Raw genomic sequence first — 19712 nt, 5'->3', positions numbered from 1 at the left:
TCCAACATCTTTTGCAACCTGCTTCTATTTGTGGATGATAATCAATTGCGATGTTCCTTATTCTTTGCTTAAGTGGCTTTACATTTTTTTTAATGTTCAATTTATGACATGCGACAGACGGATCTATCCCTGGCATTTCCTCCATACTCCATGCGAAGATATCATTATATTCTCGCAAGATATTTACCGTTTTTTCTTCTTCTTCTTTTTCCATTTTGGTTCCTATTTTTAATATTTTTGGCTTTTCTTCAGATCCAACATTTATTTCTTTCGTTGGTTCCACTGCGGTAAAGTTTGCTTTGTTCTCCCATTGGTGTTGGTTCCTTAATCTTCTTAATCTGTTCACCTTCCTTCGTTGGTGCTTCACCTGGTATTCCTTTCCCCTCTTTCGCTCTAATCATGTACATCCGAAACTCGTCCTCCTTTTTTAGTTCTTTTGCTTTTCTCCAGCGATCCTTTCGCTTCTTTGCTCTCCCTTCATAATTTCTTACATCTATCTGATTGCAAATCTTCCACTCTTTACATCTCCTTTAGTTTCACCTATACCACTCGGGATTGGGAATCTGATGCACTGATGTAGTGTTGATGCTACGGCTTTTGTCCCGTGTATCCATGGTCTTCCCAATAACATGTTGTATGGTGATTCTATATCAATCACACACAATGTTATCTTTGTTACTACTTCTCCAAGTAATATTCACATCACAATTTCTCCTTTTGGTTTGTGATTGCTTTATTGAATCCATGAACATTATAAGTTGGATGTGTCATTTCTGCATCTTCATATCCCATTGCTTTGAATGTGCGATAAAATAAGACATCAACTCCACTTCCTGTATCTATCAGTGTTCTATCAATCGCCCATGTTTCTGATTTCTTTTTCATTAAAATGTTTTCTCCTCGCTCGGCTGTGACTGTAATTACCAACGGATCTGTCCTCTTTAAATTTTCTTCCGAAATTTCGTCTACTGCAAATGTAATCTCCACTTTTTCCCATTCTTTTAATGGAGATTCTTTTTCCACCGTTTCCACCTTCCTTTCTTCATAATTTCTCTTGTGAATTCTACCTGTTATTCTTTCTTGAAAATCCGCATCAGAGATTGATGTTTTTGTTATAGAATTACATTGTATATCTCTACCTCTTCCTTGTATTTTTAGGATTCTTGCTTTCTCCGTAGATTTTTATTATTCTTTTGTACCTTCACCAAAAGTTCTCAGATCTATCTTCAATTTCCAGATCTTACTTTTTCCAAGATTCTTATGAATTTACTACCCGGATTTATCACCCAAAGCTGTTTCTGGCGCCAAAAATGTAGTTGCAGGAAAACCTACAACCACACCCCAATTTACCTAAACAATCACTCAAGTAATCATCATGAATTCTTTATTAATTTTCAAGGATTATAATTGGATACAATGGATAATAATGACTTTACAACGACTTTACTTACTCTCCAAACAAACTTTCTCTCTCTTAGTTTCTTGTCTAACACACACGAAAAGATCTCTCTCTATGTGATGACCTCTTTCCTTTATATAGGATTCCTCGTAGTGGATGACAACTAAGAGATCCACTATTTTCGGAATCATTGTGCGATACACTCGCTCATGTACACTCACTCATTCTCGCACAACTTATACTTCGCATAGAACATCACACTTTACTCGTGACTTTGCTGACATCATCCAATATGTCACTTCAACTTTGCCATGCGCGATAATCCTCGCTTATATCAGATAATCCTTATCTCGCATAATTATTGATATGTGCGGTATTCCACTCCTACAGAACCGAGTCGAGTCAACAAAAAACAAGCATCCTATTTGTATCCCAAGTGACCCACCAAATCTTTAAAGGAAATGCAAATACAAGGCGGCCCTTGAAAATCCTGAAGACCGAGTGCCATCCACGCCCGGTCATACTCATAACCGCATCTGGTCTCCAAGATGAACAGCCTCTGGTTGATGGAACAATGTAGATAAGGGAAGTCGGCAAAATGAATCCGTAACCTCAGGATAAGGATTGGCTCTGAGGGCGGAGCTTTGATTGCTTCTATTTTACCGTGCTTAATTAATTTGAAAATTGAGGATCTTCTTCTTCTTTCTTTTTGTCTATCAACCCTACTAAATCGTACGATGTTACAGTAAAAGCAATTCCAATTAGACTGCACTTGGACACTTTCTCAAAAGTATGATATCTCTTCCAAGTTACCTAAAAGACATCCAAAGACTATACACGGCAAAATAGGCTTCTTTGCTTTGGTCTTTGAGTGGACTTCAAGTCATCTAGATTCGGTTCAGGACACAAGCAAGCGCTAAAATTGTGTACCCCACCAAGACAGGGAAGAGAATAAAATTCAAAATTGAAAAGCAAATATTCTACTGTATGATTTATTTTCTCGTATAATAATAATATAAAATTTCTGACGCCGTTAAAATGACTCGCACAATATAAATAGACATGATAGAGGTTTGATGGACTCACACAACATACTCCTACTACTGCTCTTCCTTCTTTTCATCTAAGTCATCTATTACTTCTCAATATGGCTGCAGAAGCAATTGCTTCGGTAGTTCTTGAGCGTCTTGCCTCTGTCGCCCTAAATAAGCTGGAAGAACATTTCCAGTTAGTGATGGGTGCTAAAAACGAGGTGAAGAAGCTCACCGATTCCTTTCAGGCCATCCAAGCTCTGCTCTATGATGCAGAGATGAAGAAGATCACAAATGAAACTGCAAATGCGGGTGTGAGTTTATGGTTGCAACGGTTCAGAGATGCTGGTACTGATGGTGCCAGCACCAGCAGCAATAACAAGAAAATAATCCGCAAAAACAACAAGATGGGTTCTTATTTTTCCTCCTGTTGCTCTTGTTTTGGTAAAGTTGCTCTGCGCCATGAAATTGGTTCGAAAATCAAAGAGCTGAGGATAGAATTGGATGATATTATTAGCGACAGGGATAAGCTGTCCTTGAACAGCTATCTTCCTCCTGCTGGTGAGCGACTACCAACTAGCTCCATCATTGATGAATCCGATATTGTTGGTAAGATCAAAAAAAGATATCAAGTATGCTGCTGGACGACAGTGGCAGTAATAATCCTACTAACCCCTTTATCATATCTATAATTGGGATGTGAGGACTTGGCAAAGCTACTCTGGCTCAACTAGTGTTCAATGAAGATGGCGTGAAGAGCCATTTCGATACGGTCATATGGGTGTCAGTGTCTGATTATTTTGATCAGACCAGGATTGCCAAGGAGATTATCCGAGGGGCAGGTGTTCACGTCCCGGAACATTTATCTGGATGGAACGATGATTTGCACAAGCTTTTGTGTGAATCTGTCAAGAAAAGCAGATTTTTACTTGCTCTTGATGATATGTGGACGGACGACGATAGCAAGTGGGAACCTTTCAGAGTCGCCTTCAAAAATGCTGCACAAGGAAGTCGAATTTTGGTGATCACTCGAAAGAAAAGCGTTGCTGATATGATTGGTTCAAATTACAGTCACCTCTTGGGAATCTTATCGGAGAAATACTGCTGGCAACTTTTAAGTAGACTAGCTTTTCGAGGAAAGAATGCGGATAAAGTGCATAACGAAGCTTGGATAAACATTGGCAAAGAAATAGCAAACAAGTGTAAAGGTTCTGCAAAAGTTTTAGGAAATCACTTGCGCGTAAAAGAAAACATCATCGACTGGCAGACGGTAATGGATAACGAATTCATTCGGCTACAAGAAAAAGCTGAAGACGGTATTTTGAAGCCTGCTCTCTTGTTGAGCTACTATGATTTACCACCACCTGTAAGAGCCTGTTTTGTCTATTGCGCAATCTTTCCTAAAGGTCATGAAATCCATCAGGACGAACTAATCAGCATGTGGATGGCACAAGGTCTTATTGTGTGTCCACAGCAGGATCAGGAGGAGAGGCAGTCGGCAAAGAGTATTTCAACAGGTTAGCCGCTCAGTCATTTTTCCAGAATTTCGAGCAGGACTTGGATGGTAATATAATACACTGCGATATGCATGATTTTGCACAATTTCTCACATACCTTACTCTGTCAGACACTAGCACCGACATACAATCACTAAATCCCCGACATTTATCTTTCTTTTGTTCTGAAGATTCATTCAACCCAGAATCCCTTGTTTCTTCTATTTCACATGGAGAGAAAAATCTGAGAACTTTGAGATAGCACCAGTAAAGACAGTGGTTGATGTTTTTGCTGCCCTACATCCTCCTTCATTGTTGGGGAAGTTGGAGATAATGAATTACAGAGGTTCCAAGTTCTCAAACTGGATTGAAATGTTGCCTAACCTCCGTAATTTGGAATTAGATCACTGTGATTGCGTGGAGTTACCTGCATTGCCATCACTTGAACATCTCAGTATGCTTGATATGCACCAACTGAAACACATCGGCCCTGAATTTTATGGTGGTGATGGTCACAGGGCGGCATTTCCACAACTCAATACACTTCGAATTTCGAAAGCGCATTGCTTGGTAGACTTGACACTAAAAAGTAGTAGAGGTTTTGACATTTTTCCATTACTTCATCAAGTTGATCTTGATGATTGTATAAATCTGAAAGCACTACCCGCTTTTGGGAAACTACCGTCGCTTGAGTATCTCAACATTTCTTGTCTGGATAATGTGAAGCACATCGGGACTGAGTTTTATGGCGATGGTGGTGGTTATGCTGGCGGTGTGCCATTTCCAAAGCTCAGAAAGCTTGTGATAAATGGAGCACCTATGTTGGAGGAGTGGGACGTCTTTGCAACAGCAGGAGCTGGTCCAGAAGGGGTCGATGTTATGCCATGCCTTGGTGAATTAGAGCTTCGGAATTGCGGCTTGAAAGCATTACCAGCTTTGGGGAAACTTGGGTTGCTCAAAGAGCTATATATCAGAGATGTGGATAATTTGAAACACATCGGATCTGAATTTTATGGCGACGCTCATGCTAAAAGAGTGGCCTTCCCGGGGTTGGAAACCCTTGAAATTTGCGGAGCAGACAGCTTGGAGGAATGGGCTTTTGGTGCAGAAGAATGTGCCGACCAGATCACCAATATTATGCCTCGTCTTCGTAAAATAGAAATTCGACGATGTGGTGCGTTAAAGAAGTTGCCAGCACTGGGGAAACTGCAGTCTCTTGAAACCATCAACACAAGACAGATGCATAGTTTGAAAGAAATCGGAAATGAGTTTTATGGACTGCGCACGGATGTGGTAACTACATCGGAGGCAGTCTTTCCAAAGTTGTACAAACTCCATTTGTTAGAAATGCAGAGTTTGCAATGGTGGGAACCCGGATCAACAGAAGGTATCATGCCATGTCTGCGAAAACTGAAAATGACTGAGTGCTCTAATTTAAAGTCACTGCCGCAACATCTCTCTAATACTCTAGTATCTTTGTCTTGGAATGGTTCAAACTCAAAGATACCCCCACGATTAGGACAACTTAAGGCACTCCAAGATTTGCACATCCGCAGGTGTTCTTGGGAGTACGTGCCAACAGAGATAAAAGACATGCACAACCTCCGTACATTGGATATCGAAAATTGTAGAGATCTGGAGGCAAGCTGTACCGGTGATGGCTGGAAGATCGTATCGTCCACGACTCTCGTAGATTATGTGTGTTTGTTTCAAATTCATCTTTATGTTGATTTGTAAATTTGGGTGGAAGGTGATGTATCCTCTCGTCTGGAACTTAAAGTTATGAAGTTCAACCAAGCTCAAATGTACTAACCAGTTGCAGGATAGGATCTACATACACACAGACCCGTGAAACATGACTTCACAGAAAAAACAGTTCATATTACCCACACCCACAGCTAGTTTTTTTCTCCTTCCAAATTCATTTCTGGCTTTTCTGTAAATTTGGTGGAAGATGTTGTATTCCAATAATGTTCAAAGTTCTAACCCGCCTGAATCTTACCGTTATAAAGTATATGCAAATTTAACTAATGAAGTGTACCATCCAGTTACAGGATAGAATCCACAAACAGAAACCAGTTGCTCTACATATTTGGATACTGAAAATTCCACAGGACCCGTATGAAGAGACAAGAAAAAAAAAAAAAAAAAAACAAGACAAGAAACACACTGCAAATTATAAGAAAACCCCACCCAATTCGTACTCAAGGAAATGACATGAATTCTAACAGCTGATGATAGACAAAACACATGAGAAACATGACTTCATGATGAGAGATGAGAGAAAACAAGACAAGTGTTCTGTCCATTGTGTTTCCCAAAATGAGCAACTCAACTACGGTCTACCCCAATAAAACAGAACAATTGGACAAACAAAACATAACACAACTCAAATTTCACCCTTAATCGTAATGGTTCCATGGTGTTACCTAAAGACTAATCGTACCACAAAAAATTGCAATGCAGTGTAACTAGTGTTCTTTCCTTTTCTATATGCACTTCAAAGTCTGCAATTGCATATAGGAAAGAAGAGAACTGAGAATCAACAGACTAGACACTGAGATATGACAAACCTAACAAAACGAGCCCCATTGAGAAACATCTAAACACTGGATCAATTATAAGCTGCACAATCAATCAAGTCAAGTAGTTCAAACTAACACTTCCTTCATCAAGCTCCGAGTCGTGGAAAACCTTAAATGATTATGAACCAAGATGCACACTGAATCCTAGTGTTTTTTTTTTTTTTACTTAAACACTGAATCCTAGTTAGTAAATGCAACAGAAGCTCATATTACCTCCAAAGTAACATTCCATATCTAATATGCAAACAATAGAAGCTAACAAGAAACATAATAGTGCAACAGTACAATTTAAAGAAACAAGATTGAAATTCCCATAAAAATGAACATACATACTTGATCTCGAATTTTACAAGAAACTTCAGTAATTGATCTCCAATTTTCCAAAAGAAAAAAGATCTTGAAGCATATATCTCATCTCATTACGTGGTACAAATTCCAATTCTTTCCTCAAATTCTCCCCACTACAATCAAATCTCCAGGCTTTCCATCTGAACACTGCTCTTCAGCGGAACATATTCACCAAGATACCCACCAAGATGGTCATACAGCGCACTCTTATCAATCTGCTGATGATGATAACTCTTACAAACATAATAAAACACACTCTGCACCATCAACCCAATCAAATTCACAAGCACCAAAACCCCAACACAGAACCCCCCAACACAAACCCTCACCAATATCCCATAATCTTCACCACCATGAACCACCACAGTCCCAAATACACCCCCAATGGATCCACACATCATCAGATACACAAAAACAAGAACAAACGCCATCTGCGTCTTACCTTTCAGCAGCTCCCTACTCTTCTTCATCGCTTCAAATCCATAAACAGGCTCCAGCACTGAAATCACACTAGCCAAATGCCACAACGCCGTGATATAAACATGAACAAACAGAAACAAGACAATAATCGCAATCGAAGAGAACAAAAACAACAACCCACTCTGTGTATCAATCGCCACAATCAGCACAACCAGAGCTATCAGAATCGCAATATCATAGACAACCATCAAAAGGGTAGTGTACAGAAACGTCACAAACAAACGTTTCAAAACGCTGGGAATCGCCGACAGTGTGTTCGAGAACGAAACGGGTTTAGACGTGTAAATTGAAGCCACGGTGAAGACAACAGCAGCCGTGGATAACAAAGAGAATGCGAAGAGAAAGATTATGTAAATAAATTGGTAGATCAATAAAAGTGTCCATGAATGTTGAGCTGCTGCTGATGACGGAGATGAAGAGTTGAGCTGTCTAACGAGAGGGTGTGTGAAGATGGAATGAACGAGAATTGCAAATGAAAGAGGGAAGATTAGTGTTAAGGTTAATAGAGAGAATGTTCTTGGTGATGTTCTTGGGATGCTGATTGATTCTTTTACAATGTCTGCTATGCTTAAGAATTGAAGCTCCTCTGGTTCTAGATCCATTCTTCAATTTGATTTTTAATTAACACAACACCTTCTTCAAATCAGAAAAATGAAACCCTAATTTTGTTGCAGAGATGAGATTTGGAGAAGAAGATGAAGAATGGGGAAAGGTGTTTTTGAGAAAACAGAGGAGATTTTGATTTTAGTATTCGGTGGAAACGTGGCTTGTTATAGTCTATGCACGCATCTTTAGATGTTGAGTTGTTATTGGCCGTCAGATTTGAGTTACATTAATTATTAAATATGATTGCCTTATCGGGATTAAGTTAGGTTGACGATGAAGTAATTCACTACTACTCTAACTAAGTTAGATTATTCTATATTAAACTTGACTCAGTAGATCGGATCGGTTAGAGATTTTAACGATCCGAGTCTGAAACTCTTGTAAGAAAACGACCAGCAAGTAGTCCCATTATCATTCATGGTAGATGACAAGTCTGGGTGCACTCAATGTAGACTGCCACCACCATAGAGACTCTCTTCATAGATACAAGACTACAATAAACAAACAGAATAACTTGGAGAAATATTGATGAGGACTGCACCAGGTGTGTATAACCTAGCTAAAACCAGTCTTTTTAAGAAGAAGAAAAGTTACACTTGAAATCTATATAACAAGCCAACAGATTTACATAATAGGGAGGGATCTTCCCCCTAAAACTTATCAAAATGGGGGAAGCAATAAGTAAAGAATAAAGACTAAGGTACAACTTGACATACAAAACAGACGTTGCCGACTTAAAAAATCACTAGTCTTAGTATTCGAGGATGCTGCACTAGTCATAGAAGCCTCTGCAGTTGAGCTTGAGCAGCATCAGCAATTTCGTGCTGCATAAGCTGTTCAGTAGGTTGCTTTTTTCTTTGTTCAAGTACCTGAACAATAATCCTCGATAGTTACTGTGCTTGAGTTTAAGAATCGGCATACAGATCTTTAGTACAAGTCTTTTAACATCGGTGAAGTGGTGCTTGGTATACAACTGGTGCTTGATACCGTACTTTATCGTTATGAGGTAATGGTCCCTCCTACAATTCAATAATTCAGAATATCAAGTTAGTATCTGTGCACGAATGATGGCACCAACATACATCATATTGTCGTGATTTATTATAGGAGAGTTGGCATAAGAATAGGATAGTAGACTATGATGTGACAAATACGGGGAAGCAGAAATACCTCATCCAAATTAATCTGGTATGGTTTTACAAAATCTTCAAACATCACTGGAGACAGTCCCTTCATTTTCTCCTCTACCTCCTGTAAAAGAGAAATACACGAGACAAATTAGATTTTCAAATGAGATATTAGACACTAAAACAACACATTGCCAACTCAATCATAGAAAAATCACATATGAAGGCATCAATAACCCATAAATCTTTGTCCATATTTCATGTGAAAGTTGGTATCTGTTTCGCCCACTGAAATATTAAAAAAATGAGAGTGAAAAAAAGCCAGATTCAGCATACCAGTCCAGTTATCCTCGATTTTTCCAGCAGTTCCTTTGCAATCATATCCAGGATATGCTTGTTCTGTTCCAAACCTTTCATTGCATGTGCTTCGGTCTCATCAATATACTGTCACACAATATAAAGCCCCCACATTTAGAAACATTTCCAGAGAGAACATGGATACATACTATAAACCATAATTATACGACTAAGATTTACTATCATTATCATACTGCATGACAAAATTACCGATGTAGAATCAGTTAGCAGAAATTGAAGGCCATGTCACATCTTAACCAACACTAGCCAGTATAACATACAATGTTCATAGATGCAAGATTATCGAAAGGAAGATATGATTACCCTTGTCAATTCTCGAGTGAATAACTCCGACACCTCAACGGTCATATCTGCAGGCATCACCCGAGGATCGTCCCACTAGCATAATGGATTAGAAGAGAAAGAAGAAGCATTAGTTAATCGAAGAATATGAATGACCAGTCCCCGGAGGACATGCTGTAACAAATAAGACAAGGAACAAGAATGTCTAATCCGTAAAGACCGTACCTTGTATGTAATTAACTCTCCGTCGGGATTATCGGGTCGATCCGTCAAGCCAATTCTTTTTATTAGCTTGGTGAGTCCCAATTTTGTGTTTCTGGGGCTAATTACCATTTCTCTGGCAATCTATAAAAAAAACCAAGATTTGGTTACTGAATAAGTGCAATAACACAGATAATCGAGGGAGTTATAAGTGCAATAACAGCCAAAGTAGGATCGAGGGAGTTCTAATACTTTTGTTATTTTTTCGAGGTCATCCGTTCCTCCATCAGTTATGTCATCGCCAAATACAAGACGTTCAGCACAACGACCGCCATGGGCAACAACCATTTGCATTTGCATGTACCCAAATGTTGTATACCCTTGGTCAATCATATCTTCTCTCGGATAGAACACGGATACTGCAGTCTCCTGCACTAGTCGGAAATGAACAAATTAGAGATCCATTCCCACACAGAATTAACCAGCAACTACAGAAGAAAATAACCAATATAAAGATGTACACACAATGCCACCAGGCAGCAGCTGTGAAAATGCATGCCAATCAAACCGAGGGAACAAGTGGGCTAGTAATATGTGTCCTGCCTCATGTACAGCCAACAATTTCTTCTTTTCAAGTGATATCTGCGATACAAAGAGTGTAAACAAGACAGCCGATTAAAGGGACAGTAGACCATTTGTAACTCTTTAAAAGTACAGATATTGGACATAAACACATACATTCTCTTCACATTTCTGTTGCTCTTCCTCTGTAAGCAATACACCCATACCCTCCAGCAACTGCTTATCGAGAACATCAATGATGTCTTTTTGGAAGATCTTTGAGTGTCCTTTCCTCACCTGTATCATCAGTACCAAGCAGAAAAGGGAATCAACAAAGAATACATGAATAAAACTTGCTTCTAAGTTCTAGTTAAGAAAAACCTATGAAATAAACTGTTCATAATATAAACAGAAAGTAAAACTAAAACTAGGCTTGATGCATAAATGAATGAATATCTATTAAGAAAATTTCCTACTAAATCACATTTCCACATTCAAGAAAAAAAGGAGAAACTAATAAAATAACTTACAGACATTATACCCGCTTCATTCACAAGATTTCGAATATCTGCCCCAGAATAACCAACAGTCCGGAAAACGAGCTGCGGAACAAGGAAAATAAGATGACATTAAGCAAAGAGTTGGTGAGACTTTTCACTGTTTAAAAGTAAGATTTAACCTTACATTAACGAATAACATGAAAGATTGTTCGTATAACTAAAAGATTTTGTCTGAAACTGTTTAAGTTTACAAATTTGATAGATCCATTATTCTCAGGTTCCATTAAAGGCCTCAATGTCCTGGTCATCAGAAACGGGGTTGGTGGAGGATTTCCAACCAGTGGGAACACTACACCCTATGGGAACTGTTTCTACCACTGCCAGACTATGATCTCATCCTTGGTCTACAAGCGACTCTCAGAAGTCTTAACAGATTGATATTCAATATGTAGGTTTCTATATGAGGAGTCTGGCCGTGGTAGAAACATACGTACTATGATCCCACTGACACTTTAAATGTCTGGTAAGCTACAAACAATAAGAGAATCAAGAAGCTACAATCTGATGATCTCACTGGCACTCAAAATGTCTGGTAAGTATTTTCCAAATAAAGTTTTGATTTTTCCCCGACTAAACCAATTTAGTCCGGGATCCTGTCTCTAGGTTTCCAGCATTAATCATGATACAGCTGGCAATTCCTGTAACCAAGTGTACTAAAATGCATGCTACAAAATTGTTTGGAATCTGGTTACAGGAAGAAGAGAGTTTTCCTCTTACTTGTACCGAAAGAAATACAGAATCTAACAGGGCTTGAGCATTCACCTAACATTCACATACGTGCATATATTTAGAACAAAGAACAGCATAAACTTACCTCTTGAAAGTTCACATCTTCCGCAAGCTGCTTTCCTGCACTGTGCACCCCAAAAATTTGCGTTCTCTGCTTTGCATCAGGTAAACCGACGTATAAACGTCGATCAATACGCCCAGGTCGGACGAATTCTAGGTCCAACTCATCAGGTCTATTTGTTGCACAAATGAATATAACAGCTTGCCTCAGTGAAAACCGATCAACACCAGTTTTCTCTTTCCTGCACATTACAAAGTAGTGCATTTGGGAGTGAATGTCATGGAAAAAAATCAATCTTTCAAGAAAGGAAACAGTATAACAGAATATATATAACTTTTTCAGAAGGTTATCCTTCCTGGTTATCACCAATATTTTATTTGATACCTCCAACTGATTCTTTCTCATGAATCACAGGTATTCAAACAAATTAATGAAAGGAAAACTCTGGGAAAGGTAAAGAAGAACTTCAGGAAAATCTAACATACGTACTCTCCGTCAAGCTGTGCAATCAGAGCTTCAAATGTGGCCCTTCTTCGTGGATCCTGTCTAGCATGCCTTCCAGCTATAGCATCTATCTCATCCACAAACACAAACGAGGGGGCCTGCAGAAAACGCGTGCATCTCCATAAATAAAGCTAAGCAGTTTCTAAAATGATCTAACATGGGTCCCTCTCCCTCTAATTCAAGTTGGAATATTGCTTACATTTCTCCTGGCAATAGAAAAAAGTTCATTTATCCTCGCCGCACCACTCTTTTCACTGTCAGTGAACTCTGCACCAGAGGCAAAAACAAAAGGCATACCACTTTCCTTCGCAAGTGTTCGTGCGAAAAGTGTTTTGCCTGTTCCAGGCGGCCCAGATAAAAGAACACCCTATCAACAATGCAAATGTTCATAGTTTAGATCAACTTTTTTACACGTAGTTAGAAACCATAAAGCTTTTCTAGATTGTGTTTCAAATTACTAGAAGGATTACCCTGACAAACTGGACTCCTTTCTCATAGTATTGCATGGGGTTTCGCATGTAAATCATTAACTCGTCCAGAAGATCCCACACATCACCTCCTAACACTACTTCTTTATACATAGAGTTTGAATCACCGGCTTCTCCCACAGGCTGGTATAAAAAAAATTGTAACAAGCTTAGAAAAAATTGCTGAATGCTTCTTTAGATCAAAAATTAAGATCAATAATAATTAATTGAAAGAAAAGTGTAAATTAGGGTACCGGAGTTTACCATGATAAAATTATCAGCATAAACCATATCATTAAGTTGGTTAAGCTTCTTGTATAGGAAACGTTTTGATGTAATGTGTAGCAGCATTGTAGACTCCCTTATGAAGTACAAGATCAGTAGTCCAGGAACCAATGCAACCACAATCCGAAACAAGTAATCAATTTGCCTCTTCTGAAGAAGATCTACTTCAACCCCAGAATTCGAGATAAACTCAAACAGATATGGGTCAAGGGGAATATCAACCTACAAAAAATAAATTAGAGAGCATCAGATTCAAGTTGTCTTCCGTATGTTCCCTCTTTTCCTATTGTTTCGTTTTCTTCTGTACCTATTTTTCTTTTATGGGTTTCCCAGGATAGATGATTGTGGAGTAGGTCTAGGCTTCAGACAGGTTTCAGGATGACACAGGCACTAGATATTATAGTTTGTGTAGGCAGTATCAGTTTGAAAAATGAAAGGAAGTGAATAACCGTACTTACAACATACTCAAGAGGGAAACCTTCTTTCATTGTAACATATAACTTCTTCAGATCTTCAGTAAAGACAACGGCAGCAACCTGTCAACAACAACATTTGCCTTATTGAACTGCTTTGCAGCATGAACTATTTGCATCATAATTGGAGACCCTATGATATACAACGGTCGGATATAGTTTGAAATGCAAAACCGTAACTCACAACAGGACTGATGTACGAGATAGCAGGGCAATTGCCATCTTCAGGAACAAAGATCAAAGTAAGGTATGTAAGAAAAAACAGACGTTACCTCTGAACAGTCAAGTTTGTGAAGAAAGTAAGTATACGGAAGTTTGGGCCGATAACGCCACCATCTCTTTGCAATCCATAATGCCCTAGTGCCTTGGGCTTCTGATACCTTCTCCGCCACATCTTTACGAAGACTCTTTTCAACTTCTTTCATGTCAAAATCAACCACATATTTAGACTTTTGAGACTCCATTTGCTCAGCCAACTTCTCCCTTTGGATAATTTCATTCCACGTACGAAACCTTTCTCGCCACGTTCCCTTACTCTCCTGAACTACCCCTGCCAAACAAATATGAAATGGCACACTGATCATCCTATTACTTAATAATTACAAAGAAAAATATCAGCAATGTGCTGAAACCAACCTGAAATGCCTAATTCCTTCTTTAGTTTCTTCTTTTCTTGCGGGGTTAACCTTGTATCATTGTGAATAATTTGATTCACATCACTCTCAGGAGCTTCCGGCTCTTCATCCCATGCATCTTCGCCTACATAAGAGTTATCATGAATAAGTGTCCCATCAGGTCCTTCAATGAATTTCTTCATTCTAAGACCCTTTGGCATTGTCTTCCTCCATATCCCTTGCTTATACCTGCCGCCATTAGCAGCATACTTATAAGAACAGCAAATTGATGCAAAAACCGATTAATATGAACCGAAGAGAAATGCTATACCGACCTCTTGATATTAGTTGGAGATGGCTCAGGGATTACTGCCTCCATATAAGCCTCAGTCAACTCCTTCTTGCTTAAAGCAATTCGAGGAGCTTTAATTGCCATATAGACCCTTTGACATGAAATGATCACAACACAAGCATACAACACCAATGCCCCAATTCTCTTTGGTTCCCAATTCTTAACATCCTAAGCACAAAAATTCCAAGAAATTTTTTTTTGTTCATTTCTGCATCCAAAATCTCAGCAAAATGTAAAGAATGATATGAATTGAAGAAAAGGGTTATACCTTCCACTGGTCAAGCTTGTTCCAATCAACAAACCCAGGTACCAATTCAAACCTAAAACGATGAAATGCAACTCCACCCTTGTTCTTCACATCACTGACAAACAAAACCAGTTTGTTATTAGCTTCATTTAAATCAAACCCAGTTTCTTTTTTCACTGATTTCCCAAAACTTGAGAAGAACCGTTCAGACCCACGACGAATTGAGTGAGAAATTCTAGACCAAGACAAACTATTAGACTCATTTTCAGAATCCCCAGTAGACGATGAAGAAGAAGAAGGTCGAAAGATGAGTTTTTTATGGGAAATTTTGGTTTTTCTTTTCTGTGGATTGAGAAATAGAGACAGATTTGATTGGTGGTGTGAGAATTTTGAAGAAACTGAAAGTGGGTTTTGTCTGTAATGGATAGTAAGGTCCATTTCTGAAAGACTTAGGGTTTTGGCATTGCTTGAAGCTGTAGATTCTCTAGTCTGTGGAGTGTTTTGGGAAGAAGAAGCAGCTTTGAGTTTTATCTAATCTGCTTTTGGGGTTTTAGCTCAGTGTTAAATGGCAAAGAAGGAGAGAAAAATGATTGAGATTTATACGGGCCGTTCCTTTCTATACCATACCTGGCCCGCCAACAAGTTGGTACATTTTGATTCTTGTGAATAATCATCTCGTTCCTTTGGGAAATTTGACGTTAACATGTTTCCCGTAATTTATCATTACAACAACTATCGGCCACTCAAGTGCAAATCAAATAGAAAACCATTTGGACTTGAATGGCCAGTAAGTCGCTGCAATGGCAAATCATGAGAAATGAATTGATTATAAATTGCTGAAAGTTTCTCTTTAAAGATGATAGTAGCATGTTTCCCATAATTTATCATTACAAGAACTATTGGCCACTCAAAAGTGCAAACCAAATATTGAGTGGCAAATAAGTGCCTGTAATGGCAAACCATGAGAAATGAATTGTTGTGATCATTCAGTTATTCTTCTTCTGTGTATGTGTATGTGTATTTGTAGAGAGAAGCAGTCAAGCAGATAAAGAATCCTGGCTAGTCCTAAACATAAACTAATTGCTTCCCACCTACTTGAAACAAAACCAACTCCTAAGGCATGCACAACCTAATTGGTGTAAGTAGGTATCCCAACATTTTGCTGTGAACAGCAACTCAATTAGCGTACAAGTACAAAATTTGCTACAAAAAGAAAGCACTAAAAGAGGCTCATATTCATAAATACTCATTGTTCTATTTTCTTGTGCTATGACAGCACACATTATTGAAGAAGCCTCTGCAGATCAAACAGCCTCTACAACACCAACTCATATTTTTGTTTCGTCTAATCATAAGGGTTCTAAACCTTGTCCTAACATGAAACCCAGGCAAATATACCATCACCTCAGGGAAACCACAATCTCTCTCAAGATAAAAATACGAAAACGGAAAAATGAACAAGGAAAGAATCTTGTTCTGTCTCTAAGCTGAAGCATCATCTAGGGCGAGGACTCCTGGGAGTGGCTTGCCTTCTAGGAGCTCCAAACTGGCACCTCCTCCGGTTGAGATGTGGCTCATCTTGTCAGCAAGACCAACTTTCTCTACAGCTGCAACTGAGTCACCACCTCCAATGATTGTTGTCACTCCCTTTCCACTTAGTTCTGCCAACTTTTTAGCAATTGCCTGAAATGCCAGAGAGAGATAATCAATAACAGTGGGGGAACTTTCTAGTTATTAATGTAGTGCCTAGTTCAATAGATATGTACAACAAATGATATACAAAAAGATAGCAAGCGAAACACATACATCAGTTCCATAAGCAAACTTCTCCATCTCAAAAACTCCCATGGGTCCGTTCCAGATGACAGTCTGGGTTGTATCAAGGGACGCACTGAATGTTTTGATGGAATCTGGACCAATGTCCAATCCCATCCAACCATCTGGGATAGCAGATGCAGCAACTGTCTGCAAATATATAACATCCAAGTCAAATAAAATTCCACCTAGTAACATGGTAACTTAAAACAACAATGCAGGTAATCAGGAAACAAACCTTGCTGTTGGCATCAGGAGCAAATTTGTCAGCAATCACAACATCAGTGGGTAACAAAAGAGACACTCCCTTGACCTTAGCCTTCTCCATAAGAGATGATGCAAGCTCAAGCTTGTCTTCCTCAACAAGGGAAGATCCAACAGAGAGGCCTTGGGCCTTGTAAAATGTAAAGATCATTCCTCCACCCAAGAGAAGGATATCAACTTTCTCCAACAAAGACTCGATAACTCCAATCTTGGATGAGACCTTTGAACCACCAACAATGGCAGCAAATGGCCTCTTGGGGTTTGACACAGCTCCAACAAGATAGTCAAGTTCCTAATCAAGATCACACACCAAATCAATATCTCATAAGTTCCAACATTCAATGCTGAAAACATGTAAAGCATACAGTACGAAGTAAACGCAATATTATAAACCATATATGAATATGATTACAGAAATCCAATATTGTGTAATGCAAATTCATCTAGAAGATTACGAACGTGTAAATACAAAATTAACCTACACTCCTTTTGTGCTGTATGCATCTGCAGTTAGAACATACGAGATACTGACTAATCAGAGCAAAGCACAGAGGGGGGAAATTCATAGGGAACTACGTGAATCCGTGAAGAGTTATTGGCAGCACGAGTTCAGATTAAATCCAAAATGTGCACAATGACTTTAAATGAATACACAACGACTTTAAAAAGCTAGTGAAGCTTTCAGAAGTATATTAGGTGCACTAAAATATACTAAAAAGAAAAGGAATACCTTTTGCATGAGGAATCCAGCAACAGAAGGCCTCAAGAACTTGGTAACTCCCTCGGTGGAAGCATGGGCTCTGTGGGCAGTTCCGAAAGCATCATTGACATATAGGTCAGCAAGGGAAGCTAACTTCTTTGCGAACTCTGGGTCATTCTTCTCTTCCTCCTTGTAGAATCTGACGTTCTCAAGAAGTAGAACACCTCCATTAGGGATTGCAGCAACCATCTTCTCAACTTCCTCTCCAATACAGTCGTTTGCCATCTCAACCTATTTAACAGCACAGCAGACCATTAACATCCGTGAGGCTAATATGATATTACGCAAACAAGCTCAATTCATGTCAACGAAAAACACACCTTGATACCAATAAGCTCAGACAGTCTGGGCACGAGTGGCTTCAAGCTGTACTTTGGTGTAACACCCTTTGGGCGTCCCTGAAAATCACAAACCCAATACAATAAGCTCAACAGAACTAAAACCTTCACTCACAGATACATGCAAAACACAACAGAACCAAACCGATTCTCGATTATTAACCAGTAAATTAACTAAAAATCAATGAACAACAATGAACTCATGAACTAAAATCGTAACTCCCAGATGCATAGAAAGCTAAACAAACCAAATCCCAATTGTTAACCAAGACTACAGAATACTAATAATTCATGATCAAAACAAGCCCAATTCTTATCATACCCAACCAATACAACCTAATCTCATCACACCCACACCATTCTATCCAACAGATCTTTCTTTTCTGAGCTAATAAATTCATGATTTACTTAAATTAGGGTTTACTAATGAGCAGGAGAAAAACATTATCTGGTAAATTAATGATTTAAAACCCATGATCTAAACTAATAATCAAAACCCTTAATCAAAAATCACATAAAATTTCAATCTAAGAAACAAATTGAACAAAAAAGATAAGATTAAGATTACTTACAAGATGGGAAGAGAGAATAACTCTAGCACCATGACTAATCAAATACTGAATAGTAGGAACAGCAGCTCTAACTCTTGTATCATCAGTGATGTTAGAATTATCATCCAATGGTACATTCAAATCAACTCTTACAAATACTTTCTTTCCTTGTAAATCTGCTTCTTTGAGATCACCAACACTCCTTTTTGTTGCCATTGTTTTATAGATCGAATCGAAATCAAATCAAATTACTACTGCAAATCCAACAACAAAAAACACCAATCAATCAATCAGAACAGATCATTACACAGATCAACAACATCAAAATCGAAAAAAATCATGAAATCAATCAGAAGAACTTACTTGGACGATGAGATTAGTAAGAAATTTTTCTTGGAATGAAGTTGATGTAAACGAGGTTTTTTATAGAACTGAAGAGGGTGATTTTGGCAAGTTACAGAGATTGATAAGATGTTTAAGGGTACAGTATATTAAGTTACTATGCAATGATGTAAGCCGTTGTTTTTGTATCTTAATGGCTTTTGCGAAAGATTGGTGAGATAAGATTGTCGTTTTCTTATCAAAAGGTGTGGACTTAGAATTGCGTGTCCCAGCAGCATGCTACATGACGCTCGTTATGCTTTATTGGGACCATATAGGTGCAACCGGCCGGGGACTAACCTTGAGGTGCATAATTTTAGCTCCCCGCTGGCTCACTCTCATATCTGAGGTATGTAATAATCGGCCTTGATTGGGTGATAATTGAGGAATGGGGATTTTCCTTTTTTCCCCTGCAGCCAAAGACTTGTTGAAAGATTCAAAGACATTAGGCCAATGCTCGAATGCACTCCCGCGAACACATGCGATGTGGCTGATGTATGCTGTTGGCGGACATATTTTGGTTTTTGGCAAGGCATGGAAAGGAACGTGAGAAGATTCTGAGATGGCAGCATCTTTGGTGGAATATCCGGGTGGAGACATAAACAAACAATACTTTGGTAAAGTTTGGCACTCTGTGGTATTAAATCCGTTGGGGTGTACTATTTTTTTTCTTTGCTACTTTTTCTATCCTAACATTGTGTGCACCTACGTTATTAATATGGCTCCAATAGTTGTACCCGTTTTTTTATATAGAAAAACTTAGGCCTTAGAGTAAGACACTAAGACTGGCACACAATATTGACAGAGGTTGGACTCA

The 19712-nt window shown here is 38.7% G+C and overlaps 4 protein-coding genes across 4 annotated transcripts; 1 reads left to right on the top strand and 3 right to left on the bottom strand.

The window, feature by feature from the left end:
- Nucleotides 1-2546: 2546 nt before the first annotated feature.
- On the top strand, nt 2547-5663 carry LOC113358860. Its single transcript, XM_026602583.1, has 4 exons — nt 2547-3039; nt 3147-3746; nt 3854-3947; nt 4118-5663. The coding sequence occupies exons 1-4, from the start codon at nt 2547-2549 to the stop codon at nt 5661-5663; spliced, it is 2733 nt and encodes a 910-aa protein (XP_026458368.1).
- Nucleotides 5664-6722: 1059 nt separating this feature from the next.
- LOC113313490 lies at nt 6723-8068 on the bottom strand. Its single transcript, XM_026562276.1, has one exon. The coding sequence runs from the start codon at nt 7939-7941 to the stop codon at nt 6979-6981; it is 963 nt and encodes a 320-aa protein (XP_026418061.1). The 5' UTR covers nt 7942-8068; the 3' UTR covers nt 6723-6978.
- A 406-nt stretch (nt 8069-8474) lies between these two features.
- Nucleotides 8475-15335, bottom strand: LOC113313481 (ATP-dependent zinc metalloprotease FTSH 12, chloroplastic-like). Its single transcript, XM_026562268.1, has 19 exons — nt 14808-15335; nt 14523-14707; nt 14210-14436; nt 13846-14123; nt 13559-13636; nt 13080-13322; nt 12819-12959; nt 12548-12715; nt 12334-12446; nt 11869-12085; nt 11025-11096; nt 10672-10791; nt 10459-10575; nt 10186-10362; nt 9958-10077; nt 9754-9828; nt 9409-9516; nt 9116-9196; nt 8475-8964 (listed from the first exon to the last, which is right to left on the bottom strand). The coding sequence occupies exons 1-19, from the start codon at nt 15222-15224 to the stop codon at nt 8887-8889; spliced, it is 3015 nt and encodes a 1004-aa protein (XP_026418053.1). The 5' UTR covers nt 15225-15335; the 3' UTR covers nt 8475-8886.
- Nucleotides 15336-15985: 650 nt separating this feature from the next.
- On the bottom strand, nt 15986-18994 carry LOC113313474 (phosphoglycerate kinase 3, cytosolic). Its single transcript, XM_026562256.1, has 7 exons — nt 18878-18994; nt 18536-18768; nt 17946-18023; nt 17596-17856; nt 16840-17157; nt 16593-16751; nt 15986-16469 (listed from the first exon to the last, which is right to left on the bottom strand). The coding sequence occupies exons 2-7, from the start codon at nt 18728-18730 to the stop codon at nt 16269-16271; spliced, it is 1212 nt and encodes a 403-aa protein (XP_026418041.1). The 5' UTR covers nt 18731-18768; nt 18878-18994; the 3' UTR covers nt 15986-16268.
- Between the last annotated feature and the right edge of the window lie 718 nt (nt 18995-19712).

This window comes from Papaver somniferum, chromosome 1, assembly GCF_003573695.1.
Source record: "Papaver somniferum cultivar HN1 chromosome 1, ASM357369v1, whole genome shotgun sequence".
NCBI lineage: Eukaryota > Viridiplantae > Streptophyta > Magnoliopsida > Ranunculales > Papaveraceae > Papaver > Papaver somniferum.
Note: the sequence above shows the minus strand (reverse complement) of the source record. Positions and strands in the feature narration are given on the sequence as shown.

What these genes read in the sequence shown, in the direction of transcription:
- LOC113358860 (XM_026602583.1), top strand. Translation starts at nt 2,547, where the DNA reads ATGGCTGCAGAAGCAATTGCTTCGGTAGTTCTTGAGCGTCTTGCCTCT. An exon ending in TGATGAATCCGATATTGTTG is followed by an intron (nt 3,040 to 3,146) that starts GTAAGATCAAAA and finishes GACTTGGCAAAG; the next exon opens with CTACTCTGGCTCAACTAGTG. An exon ending in ACAAGAAAAAGCTGAAGACG is followed by an intron (nt 3,747 to 3,853) that starts GTATTTTGAAGC and finishes GAAATCCATCAG; the next exon opens with GACGAACTAATCAGCATGTG.
- LOC113313481 (XM_026562268.1), bottom strand. Translation starts at nt 15,224, where the DNA reads ATGGACCTTACTATCCATTACAGACAAAACCCACTTTCAGTTTCTTCA. An exon ending in AAGGAGTCCAGTTTGTCAGG is followed by an intron (nt 12,716 to 12,818) that starts GTAATCCTTCTA and finishes CATTGTTGATAG; the next exon opens with GGTGTTCTTTTATCTGGGCC. An exon ending in ACCAGATTAATTTGGATGAG is followed by an intron (nt 8,965 to 9,115) that starts GTATTTCTGCTT and finishes ATTGAATTGTAG; the next exon opens with GAGGGACCATTACCTCATAA.
- LOC113313490 (XM_026562276.1), bottom strand. Translation starts at nt 7,941, where the DNA reads ATGGATCTAGAACCAGAGGAGCTTCAATTCTTAAGCATAGCAGACATT.
- LOC113313474 (XM_026562256.1), bottom strand. Translation starts at nt 18,730, where the DNA reads ATGGCAACAAAAAGGAGTGTTGGTGATCTCAAAGAAGCAGATTTACAA. An exon ending in CTGAGCTTATTGGTATCAAG is followed by an intron (nt 17,857 to 17,945) that starts GTGTGTTTTTCG and finishes GCTGTTAAATAG; the next exon opens with GTTGAGATGGCAAACGACTG. An exon ending in CTCCTGATGCCAACAGCAAG is followed by an intron (nt 16,752 to 16,839) that starts GTTTGTTTCCTG and finishes ATATATTTGCAG; the next exon opens with ACAGTTGCTGCATCTGCTAT.